The sequence below is a fragment of the Leptonotus elevatus genome, chromosome 18 (assembly GCF_054856555.1).
Source record: "Leptonotus elevatus isolate MCC_2025b chromosome 18, RoL_Lele_1.0, whole genome shotgun sequence".
Taxonomy (NCBI): Eukaryota; Metazoa; Chordata; class Actinopteri; order Syngnathiformes; family Syngnathidae; genus Leptonotus; species Leptonotus elevatus.
Genome location: NC_141256.1, coordinates 5,256,603 through 5,275,629, shown reverse-complemented (window position 1 = coordinate 5,275,629; position 19,027 = coordinate 5,256,603). Strand labels below are relative to the sequence as shown.

The 19,027-nt window shown below is 37.1% G+C and overlaps 3 protein-coding genes across 3 annotated transcripts in view; 2 read left to right on the top strand and 1 right to left on the bottom strand.

The window, feature by feature from the left end:
- The first annotated feature begins 1,049 nt into the window (after nt 1-1,049).
- Nucleotides 1,050-4,038, top strand: LOC147158363 (splicing factor 3B subunit 6-like). The gene is made up of 4 exons (XM_086060753.1): nt 1,050-1,213; nt 1,607-1,725; nt 3,284-3,422; nt 3,569-4,038. The coding sequence occupies exons 1-4, from the start codon at nt 1,184-1,186 to the stop codon at nt 3,656-3,658; spliced, it is 378 nt and encodes a 125-aa protein (XP_085916879.1). The 5' UTR covers nt 1,050-1,183; the 3' UTR covers nt 3,659-4,038.
- Nucleotides 4,039-4,353: 315 nt separating this feature from the next.
- vsnl1a (visinin-like 1a) overlaps nt 4,354-19,027 on the bottom strand; it is a 31,274-nt gene continuing 16,600 nt past the window's right edge. The window contains exons 3-4 of the mRNA XM_086060750.1: nt 9,669-9,884; nt 4,354-6,882 (exon numbers count right to left, since the gene is read on the bottom strand). Coding sequence (XP_085916876.1) covers nt 6,685-6,882; nt 9,669-9,884 — 414 coding nt within the window. The 3' untranslated portion in view covers nt 4,354-6,684. The remainder of the gene's footprint in view (nt 6,883-9,668; nt 9,885-19,027) is intronic.
- LOC147158362 (splicing factor 3B subunit 6-like) lies at nt 13,344-16,453 on the top strand. Its single transcript, XM_086060754.1, has 4 exons — nt 13,344-13,487; nt 13,878-13,996; nt 15,828-15,966; nt 16,113-16,453. Exons 1-4 carry the CDS (start codon nt 13,458-13,460, stop codon nt 16,200-16,202), a joined length of 378 nt encoding a protein of 125 aa, XP_085916880.1. The 5' UTR covers nt 13,344-13,457; the 3' UTR covers nt 16,203-16,453.

Genomic DNA, 19,027 nt, shown 5'->3' with positions numbered 1-19,027 from the left:
TTATTATTATTATTATTATTATTATTATTATTATTATTATTATTATTATTATTATTATTATTATTATTATTATTATTATTATTATTATTATTTTAATCTCCTTTCTACATTATACTGTAAAGTCCTCATGCAAACTCCCCAATAACACGTCATGGATAGCGTAACCAAAGCTTCTCAAAACTGTTGCTGACTTCAGGGACAGACAGAAAAACTTCTTGCAAAACGGACATTTTGAAACGCTGCTTCAAAATAAACTGCAAAACCTATGCTGTCAAATGTTTATTGTGTTCAAACGATAGATGATTTTTTTTTTTAAAAAAATAAAATAAAATGAAAGTAGGCCTATAGTGCCTCTTGACACTACACCCGATGGGTTGGTTTTAGTGCGTTTAAAGTTAAAGCCTCCTGGCACCAGAAATTCACGCAGACGGCCCTTTTGGTCAGACACCTCTTATTTAGATTAAATCAGACACCTTACTATGACAGGGAAGAGAACAAAGACTATAGCTAAACTAACATATGGGGAACAGTTGTAACATATCTAACTAAAATCAAAAACACTTTGAAAAATATAAATTGAAACAGAAAAACAATGTTAATAATCCAACACTTCCAGTCAGGGACAGACAGAAAAACGTCTTGCAAAACGGACATTTTGAAACGCTGCTTCAAAATAAACTTCAAGACACTAGGAAGGGAATCGACTTACAAAAACTGCAAAACCTATGCTGTCAAATGTTTATTGTGTTCAAACGATAGATGAAAAAATTGAAAAATTTAAAAAATAAATGAAAGTAGGCCTATAGTGCCTCTTGACACTGTACTCGATGGGTTGGTTTGAGTGCGTTTAAAGTTAAAGTCAAATAATTTCAATTTCATTCTTTGATTGTATGCACCTTGGAGGAAAGCGTTTGTACACTACTGGCTTTGCGATAAAGGTAAAGCCTAGAAAGGACTGTTTGACTTTATTTAAAGTTGTTTCTGCTTGTAATAAGGCAAAAACGGTGCATTTGTTATTGTATCGTTTATCCAGTAGGGGGCAGACAAGTCCAAATCCGTCACGGGAAGTGGCACACCAACAGGCGAGGGCGCCATCTTCCTTGACGTCGTCCAAACACAAGTGTCGTTAGTTTGCCTCTTTCTATCTGACTTTCTCCCCAAAAGACAAGAATACTTATTCATCATGGCTATGCAAGCAGCGAAACGCGCTAACGTAAGTTTTTATTACTTCAGGCTGTTTTTGTTTATTTTATTCGGATGTAAATGTAACTCTTTTATACACATTTCGCAATGTTAGCACGCTTTTGTTTGTTAACTAGATAGCCCACCAACGCAATATTATCAAAGAGAGGCCTATTGAACCGGGAACTTTACTTAACAATATACATTTTTCGTCACTAATTTTACTGAACGGGAGTTATCGGTGCTTATTATGCCTCTCAACACTCAGCGATTGGAATGATTCCTAAACCCATGTAGAAATACGTCACTGGTAGCCATCATGCTCCGGGAACGTAGACAGACGTTCGTTGTTTTTTGTACCCAAAGTCAGTTGGAGCTAAACTCTAATGTTGTTATTACGTGAATGTCTTGTCAATCTGTTCAGATACGACTGCCACCAGAGGTCAACAGAATCCTATACATTAGGAACCTTCCCTACAAGATCACAGCGGAGGAAATGTATGATATATTTGGGAAATATGGACCAATACGTCAAATCAGAACGTAAGTATTACAAATATTGATGAATCAGTGCCATTTAAACATGTGTCTTAAATATATACATGTATAACTATAGAAGCCGGTATATTTCCATCAAAAATGGAAATAGCAAAAGTTATTCCTATTCATAAAAATGAAGAAAGACATATATTCACTAACTATAGACCAATATCACTGCTGCCACAGTTCTCAAAAATTCTAAAAAAAAAAATTTGTATATAGACTGGACAATTTTATTGAAAAACATAAGCTTTTAAATGAAAATGAATATGAATTTAGAGAAAAACGGATTACCTCAATGGCAGTCATGGAACTCGTAGAAACAATATCTACTAACTTGGCTAATAAAAAATTCACTGTTGGAATTTCTATAAATAAATAAAAAAACATTTGATACTATAGATCATTCTATACTAATGAATAAATTAGAAAGATATGTCGTAAGAGGTTTGGCATATAAATGGATTAAAAGTTGTTTGGATAATAGATATCAGTACTTACAGTTCGACAATATACAATCAAAACACTTGAAGATTACTCATGGAGTCCCCCAAGGGTCTATGCTAGGCCCCAAATTATTTATATTGTATATAAATGATATCTGTTGTGTCTCAAAAATATTCTAAAGTGTCTTATTCGCCGATGACACAACCCACTACTGTTCAGGAGAGAACCTGAAGCAGCTTCTGACTACTGTGGAGAAAGAACTAAACAAAAAAAATGGTTTGATATGAACAAATTATCACTAAACTTAAATAAAAACAAAGTTGATAGTTTTTGGTACTAGACAAACCACACAACCGGTCAAAATTATGGTAAATTCAATTGAAAAAGAAAGAGAGTATGAAAATAAATTTCTTGGAGTAGTTATTGATGAAAAATTACGTTGGAAGTCACACAATTAAACAAATAAAGGGTAGGACTAGATACATTTTTAATAGGGGTGCACCGATTGATTGGCCTGCGGATTTATCGGCCCTGATTTCCTTAATTTTGGAAGATCGGTGATCGGCCGTTCCCTTAAAAATAAACTGATCTTCTCCACCAATCTCATCTCCCTCCTCAGAGGTCTGACAAAGTCAGCCACTGTCCTGTTCTGCTGAGATGACTAATAGGATTTTCATTTTCATTTCAGAGAACTACTTCATGTGCAGTTAAAACAACCCATTTGTATTATTTCACCGATATTGTTCAATGTTTTCCAATAAAACAAGATTGGGAGACTGAAGGTCTCGGTATAGACAAAAATCTGGATCGGCAGATGAGACTTTTTAAAAGATCGGCGATCGGCCAGAAAAATGTGATCGGTACACCCCTCGTTTTTAACTTCCTTCTACCCCTTTTGAACATATAACCTCTTTTCTTTCTTCCCACTTCAATATATATTTTAGACTTGTAATGTGTTTTCTTTGTGTTTATATGTTCAATAAAACCTATTTTAAAAAATTATGATGGTGAAATTTGTTTGACAGGAGGTACAATATGCGTGTTGCCCTTTGGTTTCCTAGAAGGATACATACAGTATCAACTTTTATTCATTGTGCATTTTTTTTCTTTTTAGGGGTAACACACCGGAATCAAGAGGAACATCCTATGTGGTTTATGAAGATATTTTTGATGCAAAAAATGCTTGCGATCACCTGTCAGGCTTCAACGTGTGTAACCGCTACCTGGTGGTTCTCTATTACAACGCAAACAGGGTATGTACAAGCTTTTTGCTTTTTCCATTTTAATTTCGTTTTTTAAATGTATAATCTTAGATGTCGCTGTTTATTATCTTTGCACCATGTAGTTAAATCTCAATTCGCATGGCTAAGTTTTCTTGTCTTGTGTGTTTGCTTAACAGGCATTCCAGAAAATGGACACAAAAAAGAAAGAGGAACAGTTGAAGCTCCTAAAAGAGAAATATGGCATCAACACGGATCCCCCGAAGTAGAGTTTGGAAATGATGTATTCCTTTTTTTTGTTCTGTTGTCGCCCCAATCCACATTTCCCCTCCTTCATTTGTGGTGGTCAAGTACTTCCGCATTTATGAAAATGAAAATCTATTTTGTAAATATTTGTATTCTGTTGATATGAGGAATTAGTTGTTTTTAATTAATTCAGCATATGCAAATGTTAAGGGTAAACTTGCGTTGGAAATAATGGGCAGGAATGCCCTTTGCTTCACGTTCCTCTTTTTTTTCCCTCCTTTTTTTGGCAACATTAACATCTGACCTTAATGTTTCCTGTTTTTTTTAATACAGAAACCTGACTTTAAATCAGTCTGGACAGAAATAATGTTGCACTGTCTTTAAAATAAATATTCTTTGTTAAGTGTTGTTTCCTTCCTCATTTACACATTTTAGATTTACTGAAGTTGAAATAGTGACCTATTAACCACCAACTACGTGAGTGTAATTTTACACTAAAGTCTGCCTAACATCCATCTATTTTCCCATTATCATGTGTTCATGTTATGGTAATAATATGCCATCCAAGTTTGGATCTTGGGAAGAAGCACATTTGTAATTTGGTGACTTTGCACTTCTATTTCATGAGAAAATGTTTGGTTTATAATAACAAACTAACAGTAAGTTTATTCTTATTTTGTTGGTGGGTCTGTGCTGTTCAGCAAGAAAGGTGAAGAAGCCCATAAAGTTCCTTTTATTAGATTAAATCACAACACAGGGTGTAGTGCAGCCATGTTGCCAGGAACACAATACATGCTACAAAAGAATCCTCATACACAGTTGCGTTTTGCTTACATTTGGCATCTTGATCATCGCAATAACAGACATGTAGTTAGAAACACCTCCCTGTCTGTCCTCCCCAAAAAAGAAGACAACAAAATAGTTTGTGTAATGCAAACACTCGGTCAGCTGTGTTGCGTTCAAGTGGGCAGGGTGGATTTATTTACTGAAAGGTAATGAATGATGGTCTCTCTCAGGAGGCACCGCACTTCCATTGACTCTCGCGACACTGGCTACTTTGCATCCACACAATGAGAGAGACATATTATTAAAAAAGTACAAAAGGGTTGCGTTTCAAGGTGGTTAAATTGTTGAACGTAGCTCTACTAGAAGGGATGTCCTCCACTTACTGTTTCAGTGAAACTCACTTGTTCACACTAGTTCTCTTATATTCTTTGTCCTGATATGCAACCTGCAAACTATTGGCGCTCATCAAGGAGATGGGGAAAGAATGTCAATGATGTGGAACTGTTGGTAATGTCGAAGTAAGTGAAACAAAACGGAGTGCACTACTTGATTCAGTCACATCCAGGTCACAGTCTAAAGCAGAGTCTTCCCAGACTGTAAATAACAAAAATCAGTCTGGAATTTAATGTGTGGATTAACGCACTTTCCTTCATATTCTTTTCCATCTAAATGTAATATTTAAAACAGAATCTATGGGGTAGATGTCACGGACTTCCGTAAGTCACACACAGCTTTCTGAAATGCTTCGACACGTCGACGGGAACGCGCAACTGAATGGCACAAGGGCAGAAGCGCAAGCAACAGGACGCAGCCCACACGTCGCAAACAGCCCAAGTGTGTGAAACCCGGAAGTTCCAGGATTTATTTTTTTAAATATTTTTTTACACAAATGTCAATTCTTGAAGGTGAAACCAAATTTCTGCTATTTTCACGAGTTTGTTTCTTTTTCGAAGAGCCTTACACTGATGAAAAATAGGAATGCTGTTAAACTTATTTGTATAATTGACAAATACATGTTATGTGAAAAGCACTAGCTGTTTTTTTAATTGTATTTTATTGTGTATTATATTTTCATTGTATACAAGTTCCTCTTAGAATTTCGTAGTGTGCTATAACAAAAGCCCCATCATTTTTGTATATGTTTGTCTTTGATACAGAAAACACAAAAAACACAACAAAAAAACCCGGAAGTCCCGCCTCCTCTGTGGCATATACCCCATTAATTGATCGATCCTTGATCAAGGAAGTTTAGGGTGAGAACTCACACCGTCTTTGCTCATTTAACACTTAAAGTGTTATCTATTTGTCCCTTTAAATCTCCTCAAATCAATAGCATGCAATTTTGTAACGAAGATGTATTTTGTCACTCGAGGTCCGGGGGTTGGATTCTTAGCGACATCTACTACAGCTACTCTACAGACACATGCTCTCACAGTTAAAGCAGTCAGGAACAAAAACGTCACACACAACTGGAGTTCTACAATAATATGGTTCCCCACCCTTTTCGGTAAAAAAAAAGAAAAAAAGTTTTTCTCGCAGGTATCAGATTTGATAAGGCTTTCTTGTCTTCGATCGCAGGATGCAAAAAACGACGAGAGTTTAAGGCAGAACCTAAAGGCATGCAAATGAACTACGTTTACATTTTTTATTTTGCTGTTTTATATTTCTTTTAACTGACAGTACAAGCATGTTTGAGAAGGAAACGCCGGGCAAATCACCTCTCTGTTTTATTATCTAGAGCTAATATTTGACGGATAGAGGCAGATGCAATACCAAAGGAATTTGGTTTGGTTGACTTTAGTAAACACGCACAGCTAGCATCAGTGGAACAACAAATAGAATATAGCGGCAAATCCAGTGTAGCACATCATTGATGCTCCAATAGAATGAAACTGGAGAGGGGGGGGGGGGCATTGCACACTTCACATTTTGGCATTTGATCTTTAAATAATTTAAATATATATTTATATATCTTCATATATTACTTGTGCGTGGTGTTAATATACAGTGGCGTATTGTGTGTGTGTGTGTGTGTGTGTGTGTGTCCTTATGTGTTTATCTTTTGTTAAAGCAAATAACATTCTCATGCACACGAGTGTTTCAAACACAAGAAGCAAGATCCATTGAAAGGTAGTCCAAGCATTTTTTTTTTCTGTTCAGTGGAAATAGCTGCAAACTGAATGGAACATGAAATTCTTTCTGTGCAGTCCGTGGCGGCAGCGACGGTGGCGTCTTATCGGGGTTGCTGCGCTCGCCTTTCACCTTATTTCTGGAGGTCGCACTGCAGGAGTAATACGATGGAGGGGTCGCTCTTGGCCGCCTCTTTGAACTCGTCCAGCGAGATCTGGTCGTCGTTGTTCTTATCCATCTTGGAGAAGATCTTGTCCACCCGCTGCTGGGGCGTCAGCCCGTCCTCGTTCATTTTCATCATGATCACCGTGCCCACCATTTTGTAGATTGCCTGCAAGGATGGAACATATGAGGGCGTCTTCATATTAATTCTATTTTGTTTAGGCACGTTTTTCAATCTGCATCGTTATCTGTAGTTAGTAATTCACCGAAAGGGAACACTTGTATTAACTTGTATACAAATATTCTGGACAGTGGTGGGAAGTGATGACAAATACTTTGTTACCGTACTTAGGTAGCTATTGAATATTTCTTCTTCATTTTACCCCCTACATTTAAAGTAAAAGTCAACCTTAAACATTTATTGACAATAATATGTTATATGTGACCTCACTAGTCTAAATATGACATTCTGATTAATATTACATTTGTGGAATATGAGTTATGAATCAAAATCCAGCCATTTTTATCCATCTCAGGGGGCGGCCATTATGCCACTTGCTGTCAACTGAAGATGACATCAATGTTGCTCAGGCAACGGTCAATCATAGCTCACCTGTTTTCTGAAGCTGAGCTGTGATTGGTTGTTATCTGAGCCAAGATTAACATTTATGTCATCTTCGGTCAACAGCAAGCGGCAAAATGGCCGCTCCCTGAGATGGATAAAAATGGCTGGATTTTGATTCATAACTTCTATTCCACAGATGTAATATTAATCAGAATGTCATATTTAGACTAGTGAGGCTGCATAGAACATATTATTGGCAAAACAGTTTTTTGGGGTGGACTTCCCTTTAAAAACAGATATCTGCCATTTCTAACACTGATTTTGTCAAATTAGTCTGGTCATTTTTTCAACTTTCGCAGAAGACGACAACACACACACAAAAAAACTTGGGACTTCAGCGAGGAACATTATGTCAGCAAACTCGGAAAAGCAAAATACTCCCAATTTATGGAGAGTTGTTTGATGTTCTTAATATTTACAAGAATGAGTTGTGGTAAATCTGTTGTCTAAAAAAAAGACCAGTTTTGGGCATTCAAAAAAAAAAAGGTCCTTATCTCAAAACGTAACTTTTTTTTTTCCTTCCAGTTATTAGTGGCTAATTGAGCATTTTTGGGGGGTGAGTTAGTTTACAAATTAGCAAAGCTATGTGAACAAAGCTAACTGGCTAGCTAAGTCTTGGTTAAAAAACAAAACAAAAAAACAGCCCCCAAAATGTCTCTGAAGAAGAGATGTCCCAACCAAAATGATTAAATAAAAAAGAGTGGGACATTGTAAACAGAACCCTCTTGAGGCAATACAAATTTAGCAAAATGTGAAAAATTGTCCTCTTAGTCTCATCATTAACTATTTCAAACCGCCACAAGAGATGTCAGCAGGTCATGACAGATAAAAAACGATATCTGTACTGTAGTGCTCACAAATGGGAACACAAATAACATTAAAATCTTTCAGAGTTGATTTTTGGTTTGCTTCAAAGTCTTTGCAGGAGTAGATCTATTAAATATGATTTAAACGTTCCAATATATAAAGATCATCTTCTTCACATAAAAAATTAGAATCATGCACATATTTTTTGTCCTTGTTCAAAATGGCATATTTGTAATACATCTTTGTTAGGAAGTGGCCCCTCGGTAGAGTTGATGACAAATTGTGGCCCCTTCCATCATTTTAAGTTGGTATTTCATGCAGTGCACCATGGGCAACAGCTGTTATGCCTCCGCGCGCCCTCTAGGAGGTGTTACAGGCAAATGAAAACGCCTTGTGTGCATGGTTCACACCTCCCTGATTTTCCACTTGCCCGTTTTTGGAGCTCACAGACAAAAAGCCGCAGGCTTGGAATGAAATGTGTGAATTGGCCAGCAAGATCCAAGATATCCAGCAGGCGAATAGGATGACTCATACCGACGGGCTCCCTTGTTTATCTCTCTCTCTCATTATGTCTCATTGTCAGGGACTCCATCGTTTCACACAATGTCTCCATGGCAAATAATAAAACTGAGGTTCATTGCAGTATCTTTGTGCAGGGAACCACGTTTGGCAAGTGAGCACGTCTTATTCTAATATTCATAATATTGTTTTTATTATTGTTTTTTTTTTTAATTGTGTATTGTTGTTTATTTTGCCCCACTTGTCACCTCAAAATGCTGTTTGTTGAGAAAGTCATAAACCAAGGAAGCCTGTATTCACCTTATTTTGCGCTATCGTTGTTTGTTTGTTTTTTTGTAATTTACTAGGGGTGGGAATCTTTGTCTCTCTCACGATTCGATTCCCATTTTTGGGTCTGCAATTTGATTCAGAACGATTTTTAATTCCAAATGATTTGATTGACAATGATTTCGGCTTCAATTTATAGATGTACAAAGAATCGTCATGATCTATTCCAGTCTGACTCGCTAATGCTAACCAGCGCGCTACTCACAGCACTTCTATCACTCAAAAGAGCGTCTGTTCATACAAAACGCTTCAGGAATGTACAGAGAAGCATCTTAAGATTACTCACCGGCAAAAGCTCTTCCTATGCTGCAAAAAACAACAACTTTTACTGCCATAACTTGATCGTGACTTTTTCCTTCTATGATCTAATGTGGCTACAACTTAACCGTGTATCATAACGCGTGCAACCACATTGCCCCTAAGTGGCCAAATCATGTACAACATAAACAGCACTCCCAATAAAAGCACACACAAACAAGGGAAAGACAGTATAAAATAATTTAAATAAAATCGATTTTGGGACATTTAAAATTGTGATTCTTATGACAATCGATTCCTGGCACACCCCTAGAATTTACATTTAATTGCAAAAATCCAGCATGTATATTTCATATAACAGTTGCACAATAGGCGCAAAGTTCGTTCCTTAATCCAATTTAAAGACATTGACTTCCTACCTCGATGATCTCCAGCATCTCCACTCGTGTTATCTTGCCATCTCCGTCCAGGTCATACATGTTGAAGGCCCAGTTAAGCTTCTGCTCGAAGCTGCCCCGCGATGTGATGGACAACGCACAGATGAACTCTCTGAAGTCGATGGTGCCATCGCTGTTCTTGTCGAAGGTCCTAAAGGCGTGCTGGGCGAACTTGGACGCGTCACCATAAGGAAAAAACTACAGAGGGGGTGGGGTGGGGGGGTTAAATGTTAACAAACCACACAATACAGTATTTCCATATTAGGAAATAAAAGCAGATTATAGTTTCCATTTCTCATACAATGTTTCTAAAATACTTTTAAATAGTATTTCTCCATGTGAAGCAAGACAGCCTACATCAATTATTAATCAGCATCGTGTTGCATTGCACTTTGAATGGCTAGTTATCTTTTCCTGAATCCTTGACAATCAGTGCAGAATGTTGTCCACATTGCACCACAATTTTAAACAGTTCGCTCATGGCCACATACTGTTTGAAACAGGATGTCATTATCTAGCTTGTGTCTCCAGCTCAGTGTTTGTAGGCAGGATGAAAAAAAAAAAATTGGGAAATTTATATTTTTCTAGTGGTTAATTTTTTAGTTAGAATATTCTTTAAATGAATTAATTATTAAATACAAATGAATAAATAAATATTCAAAAAATGTCAGCGTTTGTGGAACGGCTGTTGTCAGAAAAAAATTGCCTAAAATTTTCCAAAAAGTGACCACATAATATCCGAAAAGGAAGAAGAAAAGCAGAAAATTACCATTAGATGTCCATGAAATTCCCCAAAATGTCAGAGAATTGAATACAAAAATGTGTTCAAAGTAACCAGAAAATGTCCAAAAACAAGAGAAGGCAGAAAATTACCATTAAATGTTTTTGGAATTGCAAAAAAATAAAATAAAAGTAATTATAAAACATCCCAAAACAAAAGAAGAAATCAACAAAATTACCATAAAATGTCCACAAAATTGCCAAAAATGTCAAGTCAAGTCAGAAAATTGAAAGCTTGAAAGGCAGAAAAAATATTTTAAAAATAGTCATAAAATTTCCAAAAAAGGAAGAAGAGAGAAAGAAACATATCATAATGTCCATAAAATTGCGAAGAATTTCAGAAATTTGACCGAAAGTCCGAAAAGGAAAATTACAACAACAAAATCAAAAAAACGAAGACGACTTTGGGTCTCATACTATTGCGCTACTACTGTTGTTGGTACCCCAAACCATCAATGGATATGAGATGTATTGCATGGTGGAAATGTGTCTTTTTGTTAAATACACAGTGAAACCTGAGTTAAATTAACAAATGCACAGATTTACCCCCAAAAATTTTTTAAATAAATATTGTGTTGGTTATAGTGATTCACAGAATATTCGTCCACCCAAAATTTTCCACTTTTTCACCGGCATCCCGGTGGCCGTGCTAAATACCTTAGCTAATGCTAGCACTATTGCTATGAACAGTTTTAAACACGGAAACACTTACTGCTATCTCCGGGTTGCCGCAGAACAAATGTATTTATATATTTTTAAACATTGGTGGATATGTGAATGTGCTGATTTTAAGTGCGCCGCACCTTGTCCCGCCGCTTGCATTCGTGCCCGCCTGTGCGAACTACATGGACTATAAAGTGCAATCGCACCGCCATAAAATGCTCAACCCTCGTTCTGTGTTTAATGTACCATTAGCCAACATGTCTGCGGTGCGGGCACATTTCAATTTATATTGCGCTTTGTTAAAATGCCAGTACTAAATAAATATTATATAATAAAATAATAATTTTAATTAATTATAATAAATGCAATGATAGTAAAAATTGGCCACGCATTTTTCATTTTCGGCCCAAAAAATTAATTTCTGTGCATCCCTAGTTCAAGTTCACTTATCTTCACTTATCATCCAGTTATCTTGGAAGACAATATGTAAACAAACACAGCTAATCAAATAATATCCATTAGCTAGCTCAGTCAGGAGTTCACTGGTAGTTTTCAATACGACCTCAACACTCTGAAACTGACTTAAATGGTTGTTGTAGCCTGGAATGACAGCTGAAGTACAAAAGCACTCAGTCGAGTGCAGACCTCCGCCGAGGCAGAACAATCCTGTCCATCTGACTTGTCTGATTGAAAACTCATGTCGTGCAAGACTCCATTTCTGTAGACACATCTCCATCCACTGGAACTTGCAGATATGAATTAAAATGAATGTGCATCAAACATAAGTTTCATAATAACGGCTTCCTCTGTTCTACTCATCAAGTGAATGGAGGCATGCAATGCCAAATTGCAATTATATAAAACAATGTGACCGCACCCAGTCAACACCACTACAAATACAACGTTTTAAAATCATTGTTAAATTAAATACCTCTCTGGCAGTATAAATCAAATCTGAGCATTATCGTTGCTAAGGCCCAATATTATGGCTGGTGAGTATATTATACAAAAGAGAGTGTGAGGGACTGTGACATCTCAGTTTAGGAGGTGACACACTGATTTGCAAAAAGCCCGATGGAGAGGTAAGTGACTGTCTCACACTCTCCTCACAATTCACAACAAGGACCGCCAAACCCTGGAAGAGGATAGAGTCATGGATAGCGTAACCAAAGCTTCTCAAAACTGTTGCTGACTTCTGTTGGAAATCATTTCTTTGATTTCTGCGTGTTCAAATAAAATTCAAAGTTGAAGTCTCGTGGAGAAGTTTTGCTAGCTTTATTTCAGAGTCTAAAAGGCATCTCTAGAACCCGGCTCAAATAGCCCTGGTCCAAGAAGTGTAACATTTTCAAAATACACTCACACATTTATACTGAAAACGTTCCCACCCCCTTCAAAGAAGTACCTTTTGCCCCTCCAGGCATAGAGCAACCCATGTGGCACTCTTTGTCAAGACAAGAGTCTTAAAGTCTACACACCCCCTATCCTTATCTCTACCTCAGGATGTGAGTAAACACTTGGCTCCTGGATAAACAATTGGCTCCTGGAGCCTCCTGGCACCAGAAATTCACGCAGACGGCCCTTTTGGTCAGACACCTCTTATTTAGATTAAATCAGACACCTTACTATGACAGGGAAGAGAACAAAGACTATAGCTAAACTAACATATGGGGAACAGTTGTAACATATCTAACTAAAATCAAAAACACTTTGAAAAATATAAATTGAAACAGAAAAACAATGTTAATAATCCAACACTTCCAGTCAGGGACAGACAGAAAAACGTCTTGCATAACGGACATTTTGAAACGCTGCTTCAAAATAAACTTCAAGACACTAGGAAGGGAATCGACTTACAAAAACTGCAAAACCTATGCTGTCAAATGTTTATTGTGTTCAAACGATAGATGAAAAAATTGAAAAATTGAAAAAATAAATGAAAGTAGGCCTATAGTGCCTCTTGACACTGCACTCGATGGGTTGGTTTGAGTGCGTTTAAAGTTAATGTCAAATAATTTCAATTTCATTCTTTGATTGTATGCACCCTGGAGGAAAGCGTCTGTACACTACTGGCCTTGCGATAAAGGTAAAGCCTAGAAAGGACTGTTTGACTTGATTTAAAGTTGTTTCTGCTTGTAATAAGGCAAAAACGGTGCATTTGTTAATGTATCGTTTATCCAGTAGGGGGCAGACAAGCCCAAATCCGTCACGGGAAGTGGCACACCAACAGGCGAGGGCGCCATCTTCCTTGACGTCGTCCAAACACAAGTGTCGTTAGTTTGCCTCTTTCTATCTGACTTTCTCCCCAAAAGACAAGAATACTTATTCATCATGGCTATGCAAGCAGCGAAACGCGCTAACGTAAGTTTTTATTACTTCAGGCTGTTTTTGTTTATTTTATTCGGATGTAAATGTAACTCTTTTATACACATTTCGCAATGTTAGCACGCTGTTGTTTGTTAACTAGATAGCCCACCAACGCAATATTATCAAAGAGAGGCCTATTGAACCGGGAATTTTACTTAACAATATACATTTTTCGTCACAAATTTTACTGAAGGCGAGTTATCGGTGCTTATTATGCCTCTCAACACTCAGCAATTGGAATGATTCCTAAACCCATGTAGAATTACGTCACTGGTAGCCATCATGCTCCGGGAACGTAGACGTTTCGTTGTTTTTTGTACCCAAAGTCAGTTGGAGCTAAACTCTAATGTTGTTATTCTGTGAATGTTTTGTCAATCTGTTCAGATACGACTGCCACCAGAGGTCAACAGAATCCTTTACATTAGGAACCTTCCCTACAAAATCACAGCGGAGGAAATGTATGATATATTTGGGAAATATGGACCAATACGTCAAATCAGAATGTAAGTATTGCAAATATTGATGAGTCAGTGCCACTTAAACGTGTGTCTTAAATATATACATGTATAACTATAAAAGCCGGTATATTTCCATCAAAAATGGAAATAGCAAAAGTTATTCCTATTCATAAAAATGAAGAAAGACATATATTCACTAACTATAGACCAATATCACTGCTGCCACAGTTCTCAAAAATTCTAAAAAAAAAAATTTGTATATAGACTGGACAATTTTATTGAAAAACATAAGCTTTTAAATGAAAATTAATATGAATTTAGAGAAAAACGGATGACCTCAATGGCAGTCATGGAACTCGTAGAAGCAATATCTACTAACATAGCTAATAAAAAATTCACTGTTGGAATTTCTATAAATAAATAAAAAACATTTCATACTATAGATTATTCTATACTAATGAATAAATTAGAAAGATATGTCGTAAGAGGTTTGGCATATAAATGGATGAAAAGTTGTTTGGATAATAGATATCAGTACTTACAGTTGAACAATATACAATCAAAACACTTGAAGATTACTCATGGAGTCTCCCAAGGGTCTATGCTAGGCCCCAAATTATTTATATTGTATATAAATGATATCTGTTGTGTCTCAAAAATGTCTTATTCGCCGATGACACAACCCACTACTGTTCAGGAGAAAACCTGAAGCAGCTTCTGACTACTGTGCAGAAATAACTAAACAAATAAAAATAAAAAAAGGTTCGATATGAACAAATTATCACTAAACTTAAATCAAAACAAAGTTTATAGTTTTTGGTACTAGACAAACCACACAACAGGTCAAAATTCTGATAAATTCAATTGAAAAAGAAAGAGGGTATGAAAATAAATTTCTTGGAGTAGTTATTGATGAAAAATTACGTTGAAAGTCATATCGATAATGTCAAAAGGAAACTGTCCAAAATTATAGGGATATTCTCTAAAACTAAGGATGTCCTGAATAAGAAATCGTTATACATATTATATTGTTCATTATTATTACCATATCTGACCTATTGTGTGGAAATCTGGGGAAACGCATACAAAACAAATACCGATCCTGTTTTTATACTGCAAAAAAAGAGCCATAAGAATTATAAATCGATCAAAATATACAGAACCAACTCATTCTCTATTTATTAAATTAACAATTAAACAAATAAAGGGTAGGACTAGATACATTTTTAATAGGGGTGCACCGATTGATTGGCCTGCGGATTTATCGGCCCTGATTTCCTTAATTTTGGAAGATCAGTGATCGGCCGATCCCTTAAAAATAAACTGATCTTCTCCACCAATCTCATCTCCCTCCTCAGAGGTCTGACAAAGTCAGCCACTGTCCTGGTATGCTGAGATGACTAATAGGATTTTCATTTCCATTTCAGAGAACTACTTCATGTGCAGTTGAAACAACCCATTTGTATTATTTCACCGATATTGTTCAATGTTTTCCAATAAAACAAGATTGGGACACTGAAGGTATATGTCTCTTGTAATGAAAAAAATCAGTATAGACAAAAATCTGGATCGGCAGGTGAGACTTTTTAAAAGATCGGGGATCGGCCAGAAAAATGTGATCGGTACACCCCTAGTTTTTAACTTCCTTCTACCCCTTTTGAACATATAACCTCTTTTCTTTCTTCCTACTTCAATATATATTTTAGACTTGTAATGTGTTTTCTTTGTGTTTATATGTTCAATAAAACCTATTTTAAAAAATTATGATGGTGAAATTTGTTTGACAGGAGGTACAATATGCGTGTTGCCCTTTGGTTTCCTAGAAGGATACATACAGTATCAACTTTTATCCATTGTGCATTTTTTTTCTTTTTAGGGGTAACACACCGGAATCAAGAGGAACAGCCTATGTGGATTATGAAAATATTTTTGATGCAAAAAATGCTTGCGATCACCTGTCAGGCTTCAACGTGTGTAACCGCTCCCTGGTGGTTCTCTACTACAACGCAAACAGGGTATGTACAAGCTTTTTGCTTTTTCCATTTTGATTTAGTTTTTTAAATGTATAATCTTAGATGTCGCTGTTTCTTATCTTTGCACCATGTAGTTAAATCTCAATTCGCATGGCTAAGTTTTCTTGTCTTGTGTGTTTGCTTAACAGGCATTCCAGAAAATGGACACAAAAAAGAAAGAGGAACAGTTAAAGCTCCTAAAAGAGAAATATGGCATCAACACGGATCCCCCAAAGTAGTTTGGAAATTTTTTTCTTTTTTTTTGTTCTGTTGGTGCCCCAAACCCCAACCCCCCCCACCCCCCCCCCCCCCCACCCCTTCATTTGTGGTGGTCAAGTACTGCCAAACCCTGGAAGAGGGAACAGCAGGAGAGGTGGGGTTGGGTTGGGTTTTCGTGAGGACGAAAGCAAATGAAGCAATGACGGAGAGAAGAAGCAACCGCAGCCCCTTATGAATCTACAAAGTTATGAAACAGTGCCTTATGTAAAGTCATAAGAGAGAGAGGGAGGGAGGGAGGGAGGGAAAAAAGTAGGACGAATGGGTGGAAGGTGTCAAGAGACTGTAAGATTTCCGTAACTGGAGTGCTTTGACTTTTAGAAGCACAAAGTGGCAGCAGGAATGTCATTTTAACTTGTTAGATGAATGAACACTGAAATCCCGCTTTACATGCTGTCAAAGGTCACGCACTGCCCATGGAGACTGTTGTGCCTCACAAGAAAAGTGTACAAGGCACTCAGCAAAACGGTTAACTTTGTGATGACAATATGACGTGATTATATTGTGAGTGCCGTGCCTCAGGAGTCATATACAAGTACTCTACACTTACTTTACACTTTTGTTGGACAGAAATAAAGAAGCATCTGGTTATGTTGAGTATTTGTACAATAAGTCATACAAGCCATTCACCATGACTATAAAGCCATTTCTTGACAGTGACCACTAGATGTTGCTATACAATAGAATGCAGCCAAAGCACATGCATGTCAACTATGGCCGAGATCACGCTTTGCAAGCCTACCGCCAATTCTTATTTTGCGTGAGCGAACGAATATCTCGGCGAGTGATGGCGAAAGACAGAGCAAGACGGATTTAGGGGAATATCTCGATGCATTTTGTATCAGTTCTTTTTTTACCTTTTACAATCTGACGGGAATACGTCAAAGCCAGATGAGAAGTTCACAAGTACACAGCGAGCCGTTCCACTAACGAGACTAGCTTATTTAGGAAGTGCGTTCTTTTTAGAAGACCATACTTAGTGAGTTCACAAGACTGCACCAATGTTATTTTATTTTATTTTACTAAACAAAAAAAAACGAAAATTAAAAAAAGCAATTTCGTTAGCAAAATAAAAAAAAACTAAAATTATTTAAAAAATATATAAATGAACTGAAACTGCATTTTATGTTTATAAACCTAACTAAAATTGTCATCATCTAGCAGCAGCCAAAAGAAGAGCACCTTCAGATGGCGTCGCTCCTAGGCGACAAATTTACCTACTTGACTTTTGGCTCCAATGGCTCGGCTCGCCTGCTTTTTCATTTAACTCAGCCAAAATTCAACGCTCGGTAAGAAATGTCGTACTTTTTTCATTTTACCATGGTGTTAATTAAATATTGCGCATAACTAATACACATTGAAAAACAAAAATGAAAACTAATACTGAAACTAACTAAAACTAAGCATAAAAAAACCTAAATACAAAATCAGACAAGCAAAAACTAAATAAAAACGAACTAAAATTAAAACTCCAAAACTATAATAACCCTGAACTGCACTCTGCATTGTTAAAATTGAGAGCTTAGTTCAGTACAGGAATCTAACAGTTAGCGTAGCTTCTTTTTCAGCTACAATTCTTATTTATTCTTTTTAATTTTCCAGCCATGTTTGGTCTCTGCTGCCTCTCATAGATCAGTCATGATTTCTTTTTTTGGGGAGGAGATGTGCTGTGCTGTGTTGGTCTTCTCAAGTACACCACATTAAATCAAAGCAGTAAACACATTTGTGGGTGTCTCTCACAAATTAAAAATAGCTATGTGTGGACTCCTGCTTAAGTTGTTACCACCTCTGTGTCTGTCTCATTCCCATCCAGTGGTTGTAGTTCCTGGTTGTGAGATGAGGTCGGGTTTACAAGTTTAATGTCAGAGTTTATACAGACACAGCTGGCTTGATGAGAGCTAACATCAGTGGATCGTGGGAGCCTGGCACGGGCCAATCTGGAGAACACACACGCAAAACCCATACACACACTGTTGTTAAGCAGAACATTAAAGCCTCTCTAATCAGGCAGCAAGCTGGCACTGGTGCTCATCCAAACACTTTGATTGGCAGAGAAGGGAAAGGAGGAGACACTTGACGAGTCGCACTTCAGTGAAAGCCATTTCTCACAGACTGGATGCAACATCGAAGAACAGATGCATAATTCAGTCTATGATGCGCGCGCACACACACACACACACACACACCCCCACACACACACACACACACACACACACACACACTGGTGAAATAGCACAAAGAAGCTCATCAGGAAGTGAGAAAAGGATTTAGCAAGTTTGGGTTGAAAATAACCCCCTTAGCAGCAGCCCCCAGATCTACATTTGTGTTTGCTTGCTGCTCTTCAGATAACAGCTAAGCTGGACAGACATCTTGCAGCTTAAAAGCTTCCAGTGATGAGCTTGCAAGGGTCAGGATTTAAAATGGGGCGATTTAGTTATTCTATGCGCATTCTCTTGCAGTTTGGGGAGTTGCAGATTGCATGTAACTGGATTATATTCCACAGCAGTTATCTGGGAACTAAAAAGGATCGAATGGAGCCAAATTGTAAAAAAAACAAAAAACAAAAATCCCTCAAGAATGAAACCTATCTCCAATTTGTAGTGAATAAAAGTTCTCCCTCTGCTTGTCTTGCTTGAATTTTGTCAAACATTTAATTCAGCAAACTGTTGAAAAAGGTTAACAAGAGTGGATAGGAAAATGTGACGACCATGGTCTTGAACCTGCCTTTTCAATTCCGCATCCTGTTATACTGGATGGAGCTACCCCCTGCGGTTATGTTTTCGAAAGT